The 19293-nt window shown below is 39.9% G+C and overlaps 1 protein-coding gene across 1 annotated transcript; it reads right to left on the reverse strand.

Annotated features, from left to right (window-relative positions):
- Positions 1-5798: 5798 nt before the first annotated feature.
- On the reverse strand, positions 5799-8285 carry LOC307170299 (uncharacterized protein). The gene is made up of 5 exons (XM_079891385.1): positions 7966-8285; positions 7416-7742; positions 7209-7337; positions 6160-6269; positions 5799-6051 (listed from the first exon to the last, which is right to left on the reverse strand). The coding sequence occupies exons 1-5, from the start codon at positions 7985-7987 to the stop codon at positions 5962-5964; spliced, it is 678 nt and encodes a 225-aa protein (XP_079747511.1). The 5' UTR covers positions 7988-8285; the 3' UTR covers positions 5799-5961.
- Positions 8286-19293: the final 11008 nt, after the last annotated feature.

The raw sequence follows: 19293 nt of genomic DNA on the forward strand, positions 1-19293 counted from the left end.
AAGGCAATGAAATATCTGAAGTTAGATGGCGATCTTCCACTCAAATCTATCACCACCATCTCTGCAGCAGGGTGCCTGAAAAGACATGATCTGTTACTTCAAAGTCGACATGAAACAGAAGTTGCAATAGTATTTTCTGCCCCATTGTGACGTATATCTGAGTGAAACGGCTTCTTGAACAAGAAAAGCTGTAGGGTGAGACTAGGGCCGGACGACACGGCAAAAAAAAAAAACCTTTTTTAAATCAAGGCCAGTTCAAAAAAAGGTTTGAATTTAACTACTGTATTTTTAATTGACCCAATTCATTAAGGCAAACAACAAATAATCATAGTTTTAACAGTCAAACACAAAATAAAATTTAAACAAATATCTTTCTTATACTTTACATGAAGATTAAATAAGTGTTAAAGAAACTTTTGGCTTGTCTTCTGAGGCCACAAGAAGAAATACCATGGGTTAACAAATAATGTAAAGATTAAAGGGATACTCCACTTTTTTCAGAAATATGCTCATTTTACAACTCCCCCAGAGTTACCGTTTTAGAATCCATTCAGCCGAACTCCGGGTCTGACGGTATACCACTTTTAGCATAGATTAGCATAGATCATTGATTCTAATGAGCCCAGTAGCATTTCTTTCAAAATGACCAACGAGTTTCAATATTTTTCCTTTTTAAAACTTGACTCTTCTGTAGTTAAAGTCCAACTGAAATCAAAATTGACCCTATTTACTTTGTTAGTGCATATTACTAGTCTTGAGGTGAAAAATTTATCCGTGCAAGTTAATACACAGAAAAAAATTGTTTGCCGTCGTAATCTTTAATCAAAGTCTGAAAAGTTACTTCCGGTCTGGAATGGCTGATGATGTAGGTTTGACGGCTTGGGTTGGGAAACGCTTAACCACTCCCCTCAAACCGTTAGTCTGATATGAGCAGAGATGGAGAGAGGAGGAGCGCTAGAGTAAAACCCTGCCCTCTGTTCAATATTCTGTTTCACTGGGAAATACGTCACAACACTGGAGAAAAGTCGTTTGCAACTTCCGGTTCACGCGGACTTTAAACCGTGTACTAAGATCGACGGAAAATGAAAAGTTGCGATTTTCTAAGCCTATATGGCTAGGAACTATACTCTCATTCCGGTGTAATAATCAAGGAACTGTGCGGCAGTACCATGGGTGCAGCAGGCGTAATGATATGACGCATCGCCTGATAATAGTCCCCAGCTCGGTAGCCTATTATCAGGCGGCAGGCGCTGCGTCATATCAATACGCCTGCTGCACCCATGGTACGGCCGCACAGTTCCTTGATTATTTTTTGTTCAGTGTAGAGTAACCATATTGTTTGTTATTCTTATGATCAAAAGTGCAGATATGGATTTATGTTTACAAACATAGTATCCTATATATACGAGTATCAGGTTCCGATCGACCGGCTTGGTCATCTGGGGCCTCATGTATCATTCTTGCGTACGCACAAAAACTTTGCGTACGCCAGCTTTCACGCTCACGGTCGGATGTACTAACAGTGAAATTAACGCGAGAATGTGCGTTCCTCCACGCCAATTTCATGTCTGGCGTACGTACATTTCCCATTGTTTTTGTCCGACTCTTAGGCAATGAAGTGAAGTTGCAAACATTACACAACGAATTGTTCTACAAGTCTATCGCACCACCACCTGTGGGAAGCATTGCTATTAATTTGCAATTTATAAAATAATTGACATATATTGTCACACGAGCCTTATGGGAATATTTATGCAATTAAGTAAGAACATATAAAAGCATATGCAAATTGATACAATGCTCAGTCTATAAATAAAATAAAATAAAATATAAAATAAAATAATATAAAATATAATATAATATAATATAATATTAATAAAAATATTAAATATGAATTAATATAAAATAAATAATATAATATATAATAATATATAATATAATATATAATATATATAATATATAATAATATATTTAATATATAATAATATAATATATATATATATATATATATATATATATATATATATAAAATCATATATATAATAATAATAATAATAATACCGCATTGATGGCATCAGCCAAACTCTCCCGCTCATATTTTTTCCTTTTGTTATAAATTCCGGAGGACAAAGTTCCAAATAAAATATTTTTTCTCGTTTCTACCTCCGATAGTAGCACCTCCAATTCACTTTCTGTAAAGTTTCGTTTCTTGCCGCTTGCTTTAGCCATTTTCTTACTGATTTCTTTTGCCAAAATTGACTCATTACAATATTTCAATTGATTTAATTAAGGGAGGAGACTGGGTGGGGCGTTGTGCTCGTGCATGTGCGCTCAATTTACGTTAATTGGGATGTACAAAGAGAATATGCGTGGGATCCTTCGTACGCAGAGATTCATACATCTGTTTGTTTTTTTTGTGCGTACGCACATTTACAGCTTTGTCTGTACACAATGTTTTAGTATGAATTCAATGCAAGTCTTTGTACATGAGGCCCCAGGATTTTCAGAATCCGACCCGGGCTCGAACTGATATGGTAAAACTGTCTTTAGTCCTTATGGTAAAAAAAAAGTCTTTAGAATTGCTTTGGAAGCTGAAGCTGGCAATTGTAGTAAGGGGCGTTACATTTCCAACGCACTCTCGGGAAATCACAATGCACTAGGTCAGCTGGCCAATCAGAGCACAATATGCTTTTTGGAAGGAGGGGCTTTGTAGAATTCGACTGTGGCAAGAAGGACGGGGCCAAGAGCCGTGGGAACGGAACAAGGGCGGTGGCGTGATTACTATTGAGATTGCTAATGACTTGATTTTGTCCATGGAGAATTGATTGGATTGTTGGATGGTTGTGGTTTGCTTTTGGTAGATCTCATGTGAGTGACAGGTTGTCCTGCCCTCGCACTAGAAAACGTCATCATAGAGATAAATAATCATGAACAGATAAACAAATTATAATAAAAACTGCAATATTACAAAACAAAAAAAACAAGAATTGTCCATTTTGATTGATCTTTTAGTATGAATATGTTAGCCTTACTGTTTAAGCTAGTGTGCTCCAAAACAATGACGAAATTCACATTGAGAAGATTATATATAAGCATTCAAAGCATTCAAAACACCGACTATGGATCGGTGATTTTGATGACATCACTCTTTTCAGCCTCTCATCAGATTTTCTGTCCAATCAAATGCTCTCTAGAATCTGAAGCCCCGCCCCCTTCATTATAAAAAGCTGCGGCTGAATTCAATCACTTGTTCACACATTCGCTATTTTCTACAAGGTGAATGGCACATAGTGCACTATATAGGGGATGGGGAACGATTCAGCCGAATGAAATCTGGTTTCATGTTAATGTCACACAAACCGCCACAGTGCACACAGTCTTCTCCAGTCTAGAGTCATGACAACACAGAGTGGATCTTATGTGCAAATCGCCGCAGAACAGAAAACGTATCGGACTCATATGTATTCTGCACAGAATGCTATATTATAAAGTGATATGGAGGGGATTTGGAGGAGAAACGGTTAGAGATTAAAAAGAAACTGTGTCTTTACTGTGGTCAACATCTCTGGCTGAGCTGTGAAATAAACTAAACACTAAAGGGGAGGAGCTGTTCAATATTTCCCGCCCTGTCTTCCTGTTTCAGTGGAAATGACATCAACACATTGAATAATGCTGTGCATTTCAAAGGAACTTCAGTGGGCCTCTCACAGTGGGAACTTCAGTGGGAACTCACAGGATCTTCAGAAAAACTATTAATAATAGTTGGTAGCAGATTCTTGTTCGGGCAAATATTCTTAGTGTTGTTTTTGGTGTTGTTGTATTTGTCTGCCACAGTTCCAGCTTATTCAGCTCACCTTAGATCTAGACATTTTGTGGCTGTCATGTTCCTTTCTGCAAATTGTCACACCTCTATTTTAAAGAGTGAAGATAACTCCAGAAATGATACAGAAATCAGGGGATTGCATGACACCAATAAGAAACATGGTTGAACATGGCATATTAGCTGAAATATTTATGGCTTTCAGGTTACTGTGAAATATATAACACTTAGCATATCATAAAATATCACACACTTGTTGAGAACACCGATAGCCTACGCAAATGTTAACATCACAGAAGAGAAAGAGGAAAACCTCTTCACTGGGTTAAAGTGCAGACCACTTGTCTGGATGCAACACTTTTTCTTGACCAAACCACACGGCACACCTATTATCATGTGCACTACAACACTAGAGCTTCAGTTTGTTCCGTGCTTGATCTTATTTTTTATTTATCCATTTGAATTCTGCACAGAATGATATATTTTAAAGTGATATGGAGGAGATTAGGAGGAGAAACGGTTAAGGAGGAAACTGCGTCTTTACTGAGCTCAACAGGGCTGCGTTCAGCCCCGACAAAACGTTGCACAACGTTTTTTAAACAGAAACGGTGATGCGTTGAACACACTGTTCTGATGACGCAAGAGTTGCAACTATGGCAGCTGAGAAGGCCATTCTTTGTGTTCTTTGGGAAGAATTTTCGGAGCCTGATGAAGTCGGTATAAACATGTGTTTAATACTGTTTAAATATGCCCGATGTTACAGTTACTGCACTTGCCGCCCAGAACAAAAGAGAACATCCCAATCGAGTGAAGGGATTGCTGAAACTGAAATGGAAGCACACATCTTACCTAATTCAGACTAAAACACATCTATTTAGCCTCACACTGACTTTATTTGTAGTTCATACTGTTTTAATACCCTGTATTTTCTTTCTCATTTTTAGGAAAAGCACTTAATTACCATTGTTTATTTCTATGTCATACACTTGCAATGAAGCTAAAAATATAAACAACTACATCATGTTGATATCCTATATTTTTACAACAAAACTTACGACAAACATGTCTTCTAATATCCTCAGTTGTTGCGTATACCGAGCTGCATCGAACACATTTGTAAATTACTTTCCTTGAACCCATTGTGCGAGTTCACTTTAATACCGCGTGCTTTATATACATGTTGCTGCTGATTGGACTGCAGTTCTGACACACCCACCAAACAAGAGAAAACGTATCTCAAACCCCGTTGCACATCGGTGCACGGCGTTTCCAGGAAACATGACGTTCAACCCGGAAACCGTGGCAAAACGTTGCGCACCGTTTTGAACTTGAACGTGCCTCAGCTCTGTGGCCGAACTGTGATATAAACTAAACGCTATTGGCCATTTTAAAAAAGGGGAGGAGCTGTTCAATATCTCCCGCCCTGTCTTCCTGTTTCAGTGGAAATGACATCAACACATTGAATAAATGCTGTGCATTTCAAGGCACTTCAGTGGGCCTTTAAACTGAAATTTTATATTGCTGAATTAAAGCTATAGAAGCACTGTGCTTGTTTTAAAACAGAACAACTATCAATATTAGTTGGTAGCTTAGTGTTGTTTTTGGTGATGTTGTATTTGTCTGCCACAGTTCCAGCTTATTCAACTCACCTTATCTAGACATTTTGTGGCTGTCACGTCCTACACGTTACTTTCTGCAAACTGTCACACTTATATTTTACAGCATTTTGCAGAAGTGTGAAGATAACTCCAGAAATGATACAGAAATCAGGGGATTGCATGACACTTTAATTCAATAAGAAACATGGTTGAACATGGCATATTAGCTGAAATATTTATGGCTTTCAGGTTGCTGTGAAATATTAGCATATTAGCATTAGCATATATAGCATATCATCAAATATTACACACTTGTTGAGAACACCGATAGCCTACACAAATGTTAACATCTAAACTCTTGGAAAAACTCTTCTCTGGGTTAAAGTGCAGACCACTTGTCTAGATGCAACACTTCTGAAGAAGACCAAACCACACGGCACACTTATCATGTGCACTTGGACAACACCAGAGCTTCAGTTATTTGTTCTGTGCTTGATCTACCGCTATGAAGTAAGTATGCGGTCAGCTGTACGCTTGTGTGTATTATTTTGGCAGCTGTAATGTAACATAGGTGCTATCGACTGGAACGGGATGAATATTTGTACATAGCATGGAACTGTCCACCTCAGCATGCTGAAAGAACAAAGAGGAAAAGAGTGTTAGATGGATGGATGGATGGATGGATGGATGGATGGATGGATGGATGGATGGATGGATGGATGGATACATCACATAATGTACCTGTAATTGATTTGGATCTAGATGCTGTTGTAAATCTGGTGTCGGCTGTACATCAGTATTATGAAGATGTTGTTCTGCAGACCTTCTAACAGCACAAACCTTCAAAAGTCCTGAGAATGGAATAAAATAAATGAAATACAATGAAATAATGTACAGTATGTTTAAACAATTAAACACTTACAGCATTATTATCTTTTCACAGATGCAACCCCTACACTGTATTGGCTGATTTTAGCGATATAATGTATCATATCTGTTGATATTTTTAATGTGCTTGCTTATTTCCTCTATATTTATTTAAGCCATCATCCAGCTCTCACTTAACGTTAATGTAACGGTCACCAGCTGGAGTGCCCTTGAGAGCCACCAGAGGGCACTCCACATAAGATTATTATCACTCACATACTACATTTCCCATACTCACTGCCCGGACTCATCATCACTTATCACTGATCACATTCACCTGTACCTCATTCACTGATTGCATTCACCTGTGTCTCATCATCCTGTTAGTCTCAGTCTAATTATACCATGTTCATTCATTCACTCACCGCAAAGTCTTGTTTAGTGTACACTGCAACTCTGAGCGTTTTCCTGGTTTTCCTGGTTTTCTTGCCTCTGACCCCTGCCTGTCTTGTTTTTGTTTTGTTTTGTTTTGTTTTGTTTGGACTGTCTACCTGTGTTTTGACCCATTGCCTGTTTATTGGATACGTGTCTGGATTGCCCCTTAATAAAGCTGCGTTTGGATCCTCTACCTTCGTGTCTCGGAGCAGTTCATAGTTAATCTTTAAAAACACTTGTAATTTATGTTCACTGTCAAAAGTGATCTATAGCAAATCTCAAAATGAATATCCATTTTTCATACTGTACATTATAATGTTGAGATGCCTACATTCACTTTTAAATATAAAAATGATTGAAATTTAAATATAGTGGAATTTTAATGAGGGCCATTTATCGGTTATCAGCCATGACAGGAAATAATTATCAGTTTTATCGGTATCGGTGAAATTATTGGTGTAATTTTACTTACACTGATGAAAACTCACCTATAACCACAACGACCAAAACAGCATTGAACAGAGCAGATATGAGAGTAAGAGTCTGCCATGACGTCTGGTTCTGCTGAATATACTGTACGACTGTATGATTCTGGCACTCGGTTACTGGAGTTGGTTCTGTAAATAATGAATTAAGATGGTTAATAATCTCTAAATAATCACTGTATAGAACAATATGACTAAAAGTGTACTCACCAATGATGTGTAGTCTAGTGGGATTGCTGAATTTTGGATCTGAGTCTGTGCCCATGCAGTAATAAACTCCTAACTCATCAATAGTGACATTATTTATGAACAGATGATGTTTAGAGTCCACTGAATATTTGTGGATGGATCTTTTATTGAAGTAAAACGGAGATGAGTTTGGAAAAGTGCGCATTATCAAAACCGCAGAATCTTGAAGTTTTAGTAAAAACCAATAAACCTCTTTTTCATCAAGATCACAGTTTATGGTCACATTTTGCCCCAAATCTGTTAGTTGATCTGTTAAAGTCTCTGCAGCTTCACACCATATGAGCAGATCTACAAGATAAAAAAAATCAAATAATCATGTTCATTTATAAGTATCCTCTTAAAACGCTGTCACACATATTTTAATTCTTTATCATTATTATGCAACCAAGTTTTTATGTATCAAGAGAAATTAATATAGTGCAGTGTGTCCAAACATTTGACTGAATACATGAAATAAAGTTACAGGAATAAAGCACATGAAAAGCTGTTCAAAATACTCAAAGATACTTACAGAGATAAAGCTGAATTATCATGTTGTAGTTGTAAATAAACACTTGAAAATGAAACCCGGGTCCCTCGAGACAGTGATGAACTCTTGTACAGCAAAGAGAGGAAAAATTCAACCACGTCAAGCACAGGAAGTCAGGTTTGCTCTGACCACTTTTTCCTGCATTTCACCCATCATCTGCATTTCATAAGTGACTGAGTGGAGATATTACATAGTATAAACCTAGATATTTATAGAAAAACATTGGGGAGCAAAATGTATTTTGGTGGGATCATAAAAAAAAACTTGAATTGAGACAAAGAATTAATAAAACATTGCAGTTAATATTAAGGCATCCAACCCCTGAAGATGAGCTTATTTTCATCTGGAAGATGTATTTCTTTGAGCATTTACCCATCTCCAATATGTCTGAGACTCTTCCTGGCACAAATATACATTTAGATTTTAAATGTCCTTAAAATGTTTGCAAAAAACAAATGTTTTTTTTTCTAAAAGATGACGTGTGCTATCTGCAAATGATGCAACATGCTGAAATATTGAGTGTGCAGGAGACGAATGTAATGATTGTTCAACCACTAGATGGCGGTGTGCACCAGTGGTGTAGGTGTAGGTACCTGTTCATGTTATTTAATATTATGTTACACATATCAGTTTAACAGATGTTATCAGGAGGGACAGGTGTGCTTGTTTTAAAAACAATTTATATTTTTCATCAAATGGACAACAAAGCATTGAAAAGGATATTGCTGTGTGGACGTTGTTTATTTGTTAATTCCAAACTATGAGTGAAGAATATCTTACATCCGTTTCCTGGATTAAAGGAAAGCCACTACAGTGTGTAAAGACGAATTTTACTTGAGGATTTCAAGAGGAAAGGGGGACAGGAAATAATGAATAAAATTGGGAAAGTATTGAATATTACATTAATATTATTGGAGAGAAACAGACTGAAGTAGTGAGTAATATTAAATTGCTGTAACACACAGCAGTTCATCAAATCTAAAATATGAGAGTGAAACAAGTAAAAACGAATGAGCGAATTCGGACAGCCATTGAACGTATAGGCTACATCATTATTAGGCTACTCATTATTGTGGTGCAATGCGGGGTTGAATAAGTAGGCTGCATTCAAGAACATCCACTATGGTTTCGGACAACACAAATGGCTGAATAGGGGGCGATTTCAGATTCAGCCTAAGATTTATGCAGAAGGTCGGATCTCCACGCCGCTCCCGTGCGCCTCAGCATCGTCTGTAATACAGCAAAAGTGGGCATAAGTGGTTTGAGCTCTCTTGCAGGCCGTTTCTCAATAAGCGTTTTTATGCGATCTTACGTCCTTGCTTCTTGTTCAACGCCGTTATCAACTGCCGAAGTTCAGTTCCAATACTCAAGAACGCAAGTACAGAGGACGCTTGAAAATACTATTGTGGAAAATATGCAATTGTCCTGTTAGCCTATAAGACTAGTCAAGTCAAGTCACCTTTATTTATACAGTGCTTTTTACAATACAGATTGTATCAAAGCAGCTTCACAGTGATAACATGAAAATAATACTACAAAGTTTGTTTCTAGAAGAAAATTGCGTCATTGTGTAACGGATGACAGACAGGATGTATATGCAACAACGCTCTTTATTGAAAACACTCAGTGGGTCAGAAACACAGCACAAAGACGATCGCCAACACAGCGGGACAGGTGGGCAGACACAAACGCTGATGGTGTGGTGACGCAGGGACCTCGGTGGGCAACAGGTGCTGGTGCGGTGATCCAGTGGTAATCCCTCGTGAGTGCAAGATGAATCCGTGAAGAGTGCAGAAATCCAGGAGAACACGACGAAGACAGGAAGATCCAAACAGCACGGGGAACACAGGAACAAGCACGGGAACACACCAGGAACAACCACAACGATCTGACAACATGAGACACCGGTTACTGAGCTTATAAAGGGACAGACAATTGAAACCAGCTGGCGCTACTGATCACTAATGATTAGTGACCACGCCCACAGACACACACACAAACACACAACAGCACGTTAGACGAGAGAGAGACAGCGAATTCATGAACCGTGACACATTGTCCACCTTAAGTAAGGCAGATCATAGCCGTTGAATATTAAATGTCCCCAACTAAGCAAGCCAAAAGCCAAGGCAACAGGAACCAAAACTCCATCAGATAATCTTTAGATTAGAAACGACTTATTATGTCAAAATAACAAGATATTATGTCGAAATAACGAGATATTTATGTCGAAATAACAAGATATGTCAAAATAACGAGATATTTATGTCGAAATAACGAGATATTATGTAGAAATAACAACTTATGTCGAAATAACGAGATATTATGTCAAAAATAACGAGATATTTATGTCGAAATAACAAGATATTATGTCGAAATAACGACTTAATATCTCAAGTATTTTGGGAGTGAGAGCGGGGACTCAGGGATCTTTTTAGTATGATCCCTGTTAATCGTTATGATAATTTCATCCTCTTTGAGTAAGGATTCAATTAATTCATAACAAATGAGGCTCGTCCGTTCGTGTTTTTTTTTTTTTTTTTGTGATTTTAGAATTATTATTTTTTTTACAAATGTCTAATGAGTGTACCGTTGTCTGTTTTTTCGGTGGGTAGCAATTATTCCTAAAAATCTTGCTGTTCTTAAAAGGAAAAAAGCAGTGATGAATGTTAAATATGGAGTTTGACATTGAAGCATTTCTTTCTAAACCCAATATACAGCAATTTAATGCGTTGCGGGGAAAAAAGCGTCAAAAGCAAGAAAATAGAGTGTTACATTTGTGTGAGTTGGAGATGGTGCATAAAGAGAAAGAAAGAGAGCATGCATGAACTGCCATGCCTTCATCTAATCACTCTGCAGAAAGGGTAACTTATATGCCTACTGATGTGACTTCATTTGATCCTAGTAAGCATATTAATCTTGTGCCTCCTTTTCGAGAGTCAGAGGTTGATGCTTATTTTATTGCATTTGAATGAATTGTTGCCAAACTCAAATGGCCAAAGGATATGTGGGCATTAATGATGCAGTGTAGTTTGGTAGGTAAGGCACACAGAGTCTGTTCAGCTTTGCCCATTGAAGATTATCTGAATTATGCTTTAGTGAAAGCTGCTGTCTTGTGGGTTATAGCTTGTTTCTGAAGCATAGAGACAGAAGTTTCGTAACTATACTAAATCAGCGAGACAAGCTTTTGTGGAATTTGCACGTGATAAGAAAGTTTTTTTAGTAAAGTGGTGCGCTGCCTGCATCTAAGACAACTACATTAAATAAGAATATCGTTGCAGAAGCGCTGTCTAGGGTTTATGGTTTATTAAAGGGTAACTCTCGTCAAAATGCAACCTAGGGTCTTTTTGTTAATTTTGTTAATTAGAATGGAAGCGCCACTTTTAAGTTTGACTGTATTTTTGTTTTCAGTCAAATTGCCTTGTGAATGGGAGTGCTAGAGGCACGACTATGAAAGCATCAAAAATCACTATTTTTAAAACACTGAGAAGGCTCGACACAAATGAAACTTTGTTTGAAGTATCACTTCTTTATTAGTTCCTAAGGCTGACTCCTCAGTTAGTTTCTGCACTGGCTATCGCAAGGTCAATGCAGTGACTAAACCTGATTCCTTTTCACTTCCACGTATGGAGGACTGCATAGGCTGAGTTGGACCTGCAAAGTTTGTAACGAAATTAGATCTCCTGAAGGGATACTGGCAAGTTCCCCTTACTTCTCGGGCATCGGAGGTTTCATGAAGTATTCTGTTATGGTGTTCAGAATGCGCAACGCACCATCAACATTCCAATGCATTGTTTTAAATGGAGTTGAGAAATGTGAAGCTTATTTAGACGATATTGTAATATATTCTTCCAGTTGGGAAGAGAATCTTTAAATGATGTGTTTTCACGTTTTGTTGATGCTTCTCTGACTTTAATCTTAGCCAAATGTGAGTTCGCTAAGGCAACAGTGGTGTAACTAGGGAGAAGGGTAGGTCAGGGACAAGTATGTCCAGTTGAAGCGAAGATCTGTTATGGAATGTCAGTGAATAAAAGGGAGTTGCGTAGATTTTTGGGTATGGCAGGATATTACAGAGGATTCTGTCATAACTTTGCCAGTGTTGTATCACCATTAACAGATCTTCTCAGCATAACTCAAGTTTTTGTGTGGTCTCCTGCTTGTGAGGAAGCTTTTCGAGCAGCTAAGGTTTTGTTGTGTAACGCCCCTAGTCTCTCAGCGCCGGACTTCGAGTTAGAAGTGGATTCTTCTGCTACTGGGGCTGGTGCGGTTCTTCAAGAAAGCGAGTTAGGGATTGAACATCCAGGGATTGTCACATAGTTATAGGAATAGTTTCCTTGCTATATAGTGAATAACTGTAATATCTAACCTTACGTTTAATGTAATTTTACAGTAAATACAACATTGTACAGTTTATTGAACTGAAAAACAAGTCATTGTATAATTTGACAAAAACATAAATTGCCATTCCCAGTATTCTGTGTGACACTTCATATTTGATGTTTTTTCCTTGAAATTACTGTTTCTTATTTTTTTCTAATCAGTTGTGTATATTAGGGTTTTTTATTTTTGTTACAGCAAATGTTGTTCAGTGAATTCTTATTGCATTCATTTAAGTGTCAAGTGTAGCTACACAATCACTAATGACTAAAAAAGACACACCAGAAAGGAATGATCAAACACTGAACCAATGAGATCATATGACACATGACTAGAAGAGACCATGACAGACAAGAAACTAAACTTTGAAAACAACATGAAACAAAACCAAAACTAGGCACGACACTGATACTCCCTATGAAGACAGTTCCTGAATGTTAGTAAATGCAGTATAAGGTCAACACAACTAGAAGTACTAACATTGTTGACATTCATACCAATTCTTGCTAGTTGAGTAATCATCTGTGTGCGTGCAAACATCAGCCATTGATTTTAACTTTTTTGTTAATGAGCAGTTTTTCAAAAAACAATCAATAGTAAAATTACCAAGTAAAAATATATCCTTATTTTCTTCTGTTACCCCATCCATGTTTACACATATTGTCATGAACCACTCAGAGACTCGAAGGTGAGATCCAAATGCAGCTTTATTTAAGGGCAATCCAAAGGCCTAATCCAAAGTACAGGCAATAGTTCATACACAGGCAGGCAGTCCGTAAAAACAAACAAACAAAACAGGCAGGGGTCAAAGGCAAAGAGTAATCCAGGGAACAGGGCAATAAATCCAAAAAAAACAAGAGACATGAAACCAGGGAGAATGCTCAGAAATGCAGTTAGACACATACAAAACTTCACAATGAGTGATGGGGTGAACCAGGCTTATATGGGGTGAACTAAACAAGATAAGACACAGGTGACTGTGATAATGAGTGTTGAGTCTGGGCAGTGAGTTCTGGGAAATGTAGTTTGTGAGTGAAATATGATAGTCTGGTGTGGAGTGCCCTCTGGTGGCTCTCAAGGGCACTCCAGCTACATAGCCCCCCCTCAAAGGAGCGGCTTCCAGACGCTCTAAAAAAAATTGTCCAGGAGGGAGGAGGAGCGGAGGCGGACCCCGGGGCGGGATGGAGGGCCAGGCCCATGGAGCGGAAGAGGACCTGGAGACTGCGGCAAGACGGGAGGCCAGGGCGGAGCAGGCGACCAGGGCAAAGCAGGCGGTGCAGGCGACCCTTCGGGTGGAGCAGGCGGAGGAGACGACCCTTCGGGCGGCCAGGGAGGAGCAGGCTGTGCAGACAGCCAGGGAGGAGACGACCCTTTAGGCGGCCAGGGAGCAGGCTGTGCAGACGGCCAGGGAGGAGACGACCCTTCAGGCGGCCATGGCACAGGAACAGACACCGGCCCAGGAACAGACACTGTGGCGGCGGCCATCTCTGCTGAGAGCTCAGGTTCAGGTGTGTCGGCGGCCATCTCTGCTGAGGGCTCAGGTTCAGGTGTGTCGGCGGCCATCTCTGCTGAGAGCTCAGGTTCAGGCGTGTCGGCGGCCATCTCTGCTGAGGGCTCAGGTTCAGGCATGTCGGCGGCCATCTCTGCTGAGAGCTCAGGTTCAGGTGTGTCGGCGGCCATCTCTGCTGAGGGCTCAGGTTCAGGCATGTCGGCGGCCATCTCTGCTGAGAGCTCAGGTTCAGGCATGTCGGCGGCCATCTCTGCTGAGAGCTCAGGTTCAGGCATGTCGGCGGCCATCTCTGCTGAGAGCTCAGGTTCAGGCGTGTCGGCGGCCATCTCTGCTGAGGGCTCAGGTTCAGGCGTGTCGGCGGCCATCTCTGCTGAGGGCTCAGGTTCAGGCATGTCGGCGGCCATCTCTGCTGAGAGCTCAGGTTCAGGTGTGTCGGCGGCCATCTCTGCTGAGGGCTCAGGTTCAGGCATGTCGGCGGCCATCTCTGCTGAGAGCTCAGGTTCAGGCATGTCGGCGGCCATCTCTGCTGAGAGCTCAGGTTCAGGCATGTCGGCGGCCATCTCTGCTGAGAGCTCAGGTTCAGGCGTGTCGGCGGCCATCTCTGCTGAGGGCTCAGGTTCAGGCATGTCGGCGGCCATCTCTGCTGAGAGCTCAGGTTCAGGTGTGTCGGCGGCCATCTCTGCTGAGAGCTCAGGTTCAGGCATGTCGGCGGCCATCTCTGCTGAGAGCTCAGGTTCAGGTGTGTCGGCGGCCATCTCTGCTGAGGGCTCAGGTTCAGGCGTGTCGGCGGCCATCTCTGCTGAGGGCTCAGGTTCAGGCGTGTCGGCGGCCATCTCTGCTGAGGGCTCAGGTTCAGGCGTGTCGGCGGCCATCTCTGCTGAGGGCTCAGGTTCAGGCGTGTCGGCGGCCATCTCTGCTGAGGGCTCAGGTTCAGGCGTGTCGGCGGCCATCTCTGCTGAGAGCTCAGGTTCAGGTGTGTCGGCGGCCATCTCTGCTGAGAGCTCAGGTTCAGGCGTGTCGGCGGCCATCTCTGCTGAGGGCTCAGGTTCAGGCGTGTCGGCGGCCATCACTGCTGAGGGCTCAGGTTCAGGCGTGTCGGCGGCCATCTCTGCTGAGGGCTCAGGTTCAGGCATGTCGGCGGCCATCTCTGCTGAGGGCTCAGGTTCAGGCGTGTCGGCGGCCATCTCTGCTGAGAGCTCAGGTTCAGGTGTGTCGGCGGCCATCTCTGCTGAGGGCTCAGGTTCAGGCATGTCGGCGGCCATCTCTGCTGAGAGCTCAGGTTCAGGTGTGTCGGCGGCCATCTTGTCCGGAGACACTGGCTCGGCGGAGACACTGGCTCGGTGACGGCCATCTTGTACGGAGACACTGGCTCGGCGGCAGACTTGGCAGGCATGACGTGAAGAGACTCAGACTTGGCAGGTGTGACATGAACAGTCTCTGGCTCGGCAGCGGCCATGATGGGATGAGGCTCTGATATGACTACGCTGGTGAGCTGGATTTGCCAACACTAGAGTGGGCATGACGTGAAGTAGCTCAGGCATGGCAGGGCTGACGTGGAGCGCAGGCTCGGCAGGGCTGACGTGGAGAAGCTCAGGCTGAGAGGATGCTGTGAGATTGTGGGACCCCTCATCCACAACGCCCACAGTAAAGAACACGCCACTTATTCAAAGGGTGATGTCAATATATTGTCTTAAGGTCCATTGAGGGGTGTTATCAGGCATGAGGTAATCTAGAATGTCCATAAGCCCATAGCGGAACATGTCCTTTAAGACACCCTCATTAAAGTCCACCTCCTGGCAGAGCTCACAAAACTCCTCCACATACCTCTCAATAGGGCGGTCACCTTGGCTGAGATGCATAAGTCTCACTGCTGGATCCATGTTGGCGAAGTTTTGTCATGAACCGCTCAGAGACTCGAAGGTGAGATCCAAATGCAGCTTTATTTAAGGGCAATCCAAAGGCGTAATCCAAAGTACAGGCAATAGGTCATACACAGGCAAGCAGTCCGTAAAAACAAACAAACAAACAAACAAACAAACAAACAGGGGTCAAAGGCAAAGAGTAATCCAGGGAACAGGGCAATAAATCCAAAAGACCAAGAGACATGAAACCAGGGAGAATGCTCAGAAATGCAGTTAGACACAAACAAAACTTCGCAGTGAGTGATGGGATGAACCAGGCTTATATGGGGTGAACTAAACAAGATAATAAGACACAGGTGAATGTGATAATGAGTGTTGATGAGTCTGGGCAGTGAGTTAAAAAGTGATAATGTACACCTAAATAAACCGTCAGGCGTAACCAAGGAAACCAAGTTATTGTTTGTAACTTGTAACTTTAGATTTCGATTGTAAAACTAATTAAAATATAAACTAATGTTTTAAAAATGTGTTATTTGGCAAGTGACCATGGTATAAGAGGGTTAATGCCCGACGAGGTGTCCATTATCAGGTTTTAATGGACGACGGCGAGGCGTGAACCGTCCGACGCGCAGCGGAGTTATGTTATGTTACTTACATGCACTGTTATGTTACTTACATAACAGTGATCTTTTATTGACAAGCCTCAAAGGAGCCACCCCTTAAAAACAGATCATTTCAGAGTCAGAATGAAGGTTGAAAATAATAGTTTTTCCACGTATATTTGTTTTCTGTGTAAAAAACATTAATAACATTATAATTGAATCTTCAAGGAGCATATTAAAATAACAAAAATATCCATGTCATGACCCCTTTAACCTGTTTTTAAATATTTAATGTTTGAATAAATCCGTCATGAAAACAAGTTAACCATTTAGCCACCATTTAAATGTTTATATTTAAAAAAAATAAATAATTGGAGTTGTGGTATATTTTCCGCTACGCAACTGACTTAAGTTAAACCGGGTGTCCCAGAAACCTATAAAATGTATACTCTACTAAGCGTTCTTCAATACCTGTTTGAGTCAAATGACATCTCGTCCTTTTTGAACACTATCACTTGGGAATAAGGTCTCTAGTGCTCCACTAAACAAAGTCACTTGGGAATAGAAGTAAGATCTCTAGTGTTTAAAGGGTAACTCTCGCCAAAATCCAACCTAGGGTCTTTTTGTTAATCTACCTGAGGCAAATTTTCGTGTAAAAGCATAATTAGAATGGAAACTCCACTTTTAAGTTTGACCGTATTTTCGTTTTCGGTCAAACTGCCTTTTGAATGGGAGTGAATGGGGCACGACTATGAAAGCATCAAAAATTTTATTTTTAAAACACTAAGAAGACTCGACACAACATGAAACTTTGCTGGAAGTATCACCAGGGGCTCTACACATGAACTCCAGCATTGAGAACATTGTTTGTGTACACAGAGTTTACTAAAAAGAAAGATTTTGAACAACTCACTGAAGCTGTGTCCGCCGGCATTTTGACAGTCAACGTAACGGGGAGGAGAGTAAAGATGGAAAGCTCCTAAAGCTCAGTTTCATATAAATTCACAGATATTTTGTTGTTTTGTTGTTAGTGAAAATCAATATTGACCTTGTATTTGAAAAAGGATGCTCATATAAGAAGCAATATTAAAATTCAGAGTCAGTTCATTCGCATTCGGAGATCGACTCGTTTAATTCAGCAAATCTAAATTACTTCACTTTGTTACTCAAAGTCATGGGTTTATATATTTTGATGACTCTAGTTTCATTTCCTCTTTTGTTATGATGATTCATGACACATGACACGGACATGATTCAGACACCCTTTAGTCCAAGTTTTGAGGACATTTGTTTTTCAATATACATGTTAATCCTGAAGGAAAAAGAAATGCTAGTTATGATTAATAAAATAAAAAATAAAAAAATCCATAACAGAGTAGAAACATAATTGTGATTTATAACGTTATTATTATAAAACTTACTGTCATTTTAAAGGTTTGTATACAAAAAAGGTAATTTTAACCTTTAAAATTACAGTAATGTTCCGAATGACAGTAAGGTCTGTAGGCCTATAATTTACAGCAGTCATTGAGAGAGACTTAAAAAAAAATTTTTGTACTGTACCTAAAATGTGATCCTGGACCACAAAACCAGTCACGAGTCGCACGGGTATATTTGTGGCAATAGCCAACAATACATTGTATGGGTCAAAATGATTGATTTTTCTTTTATGCCAAAAATCATTAGGATATTAAGTTAAAATCATGGTCCGTGAAGGTATTTTGTAAATTTCCTACCGTAAATAAATATTAAATGTATTTTTGTGAGTGAATGCAGCACTATCGCAAACATAAATGGACAACTTTAAAGGAGATTTTCTCAGTGTTTAGATTTTTGTGCACCCTCAGATTCCATATATTCAAATAGTATAGTAATTGTATCTCGGATAAATATTGTCCTATTCTAACAAACCAAAACTATTTATTCAGCTCTCTGATGACGTAAAAATCTCAATTTCAAAAAATGTACCCTTGTGACTGATTTTGTGGTCCAGGGTCACAAATAGCAAATTAATTGATATCGAATCGAAATTGTAATGGAATTTAAGTGCAAGCTTGTAAATCGAAATGTAAAATTCGTGTCAGTACTCAGTCCTGCCATACTGATCAACATTTTATATATATATATATATATATATATATATATGTATATATATATATATATATATAGTAACTCTGCTTTTGTCAAATGAGTAGATCACAATGTTCCTGACTTACTGTTTTTATGTCCCCACCCTAAAAGCTTTTGAAGTGCTTCATCTTTAAAAAGAAAAAAAATTACTTAAGCAGTGCACATTGCGTGCTGTTTGAGGGGCATTTGTAAGGTGGCCAAGAGAGCTCCAGGGGAACCAAATAAGTGACGAACCGGGCTGGGACATGCTTATTGTTCGTGAGCATCCCTAGGGCAGACGGTAGAGCTCTTGTAGTGGGCACTTTGGAGTGAGCAGGGCACTAGTGTGCCATTATGTAGCCGTTTGGAACGCACTTAATGAAGGGAGCAACGAAAAACAACGTAATTTCCTCATTATTTTCACCGGGGATGTTCCCATGACAACGAAGCACGGTGTCCATCAGCTGAATACCTGTTCTTACGACAGAAATATAATGCTGTTAACATAATGGTTGCAAATATTTTTTTTTTTTTTTTATTTATTTTTTTTTTACAAAAAAGCTTTTAAAATATGCGTTATATATCTGTGTGTGAGTGTCTCAACTTTAAAACTTTGGACCCTACATTTCCTAACATTTCTTATTAAACTTTTTTTTATGAAAATTTAAACATAACATGAAAAAATTTGTACAGTGTAACTGATGTATAGATTAATATCTTTCCCTCATGTTCTTTTTCTCTATCTTTTTTATTTATTTTATTTTTCAGCTCATTGTTCTTTTTTCATTTGTATTCTGATGACATTGAACATATTGTTAATACGTTTTGTATATTGTATACAAGTTGTATG

This window comes from Squalius cephalus, assembly GCF_949319135.1.
Source record: "Squalius cephalus genome assembly, chromosome: 13".
Classification (NCBI taxonomy): Eukaryota; Metazoa; Chordata; class Actinopteri; order Cypriniformes; family Leuciscidae; genus Squalius; species Squalius cephalus.

Bases quoted from the DNA above. Each gene is read 5' to 3' on its own strand.
- LOC307170299 (XM_079891385.1), bottom strand. From the start codon at position 7,987: ATGATAATTCAGCTTTATCTCT. The intron at 7,743-7,965 runs GTAAGTATCTTT...TTTATCTTGTAG, and splicing joins GATAATTCAGCTTTATCTCT to ATCTGCTCATATGGTGTGAA. The intron at 7,338-7,415 runs GTGAGTACACTT...CATTATTTACAG, and splicing joins CACTAGACTACACATCATTG to AACCAACTCCAGTAACCGAG.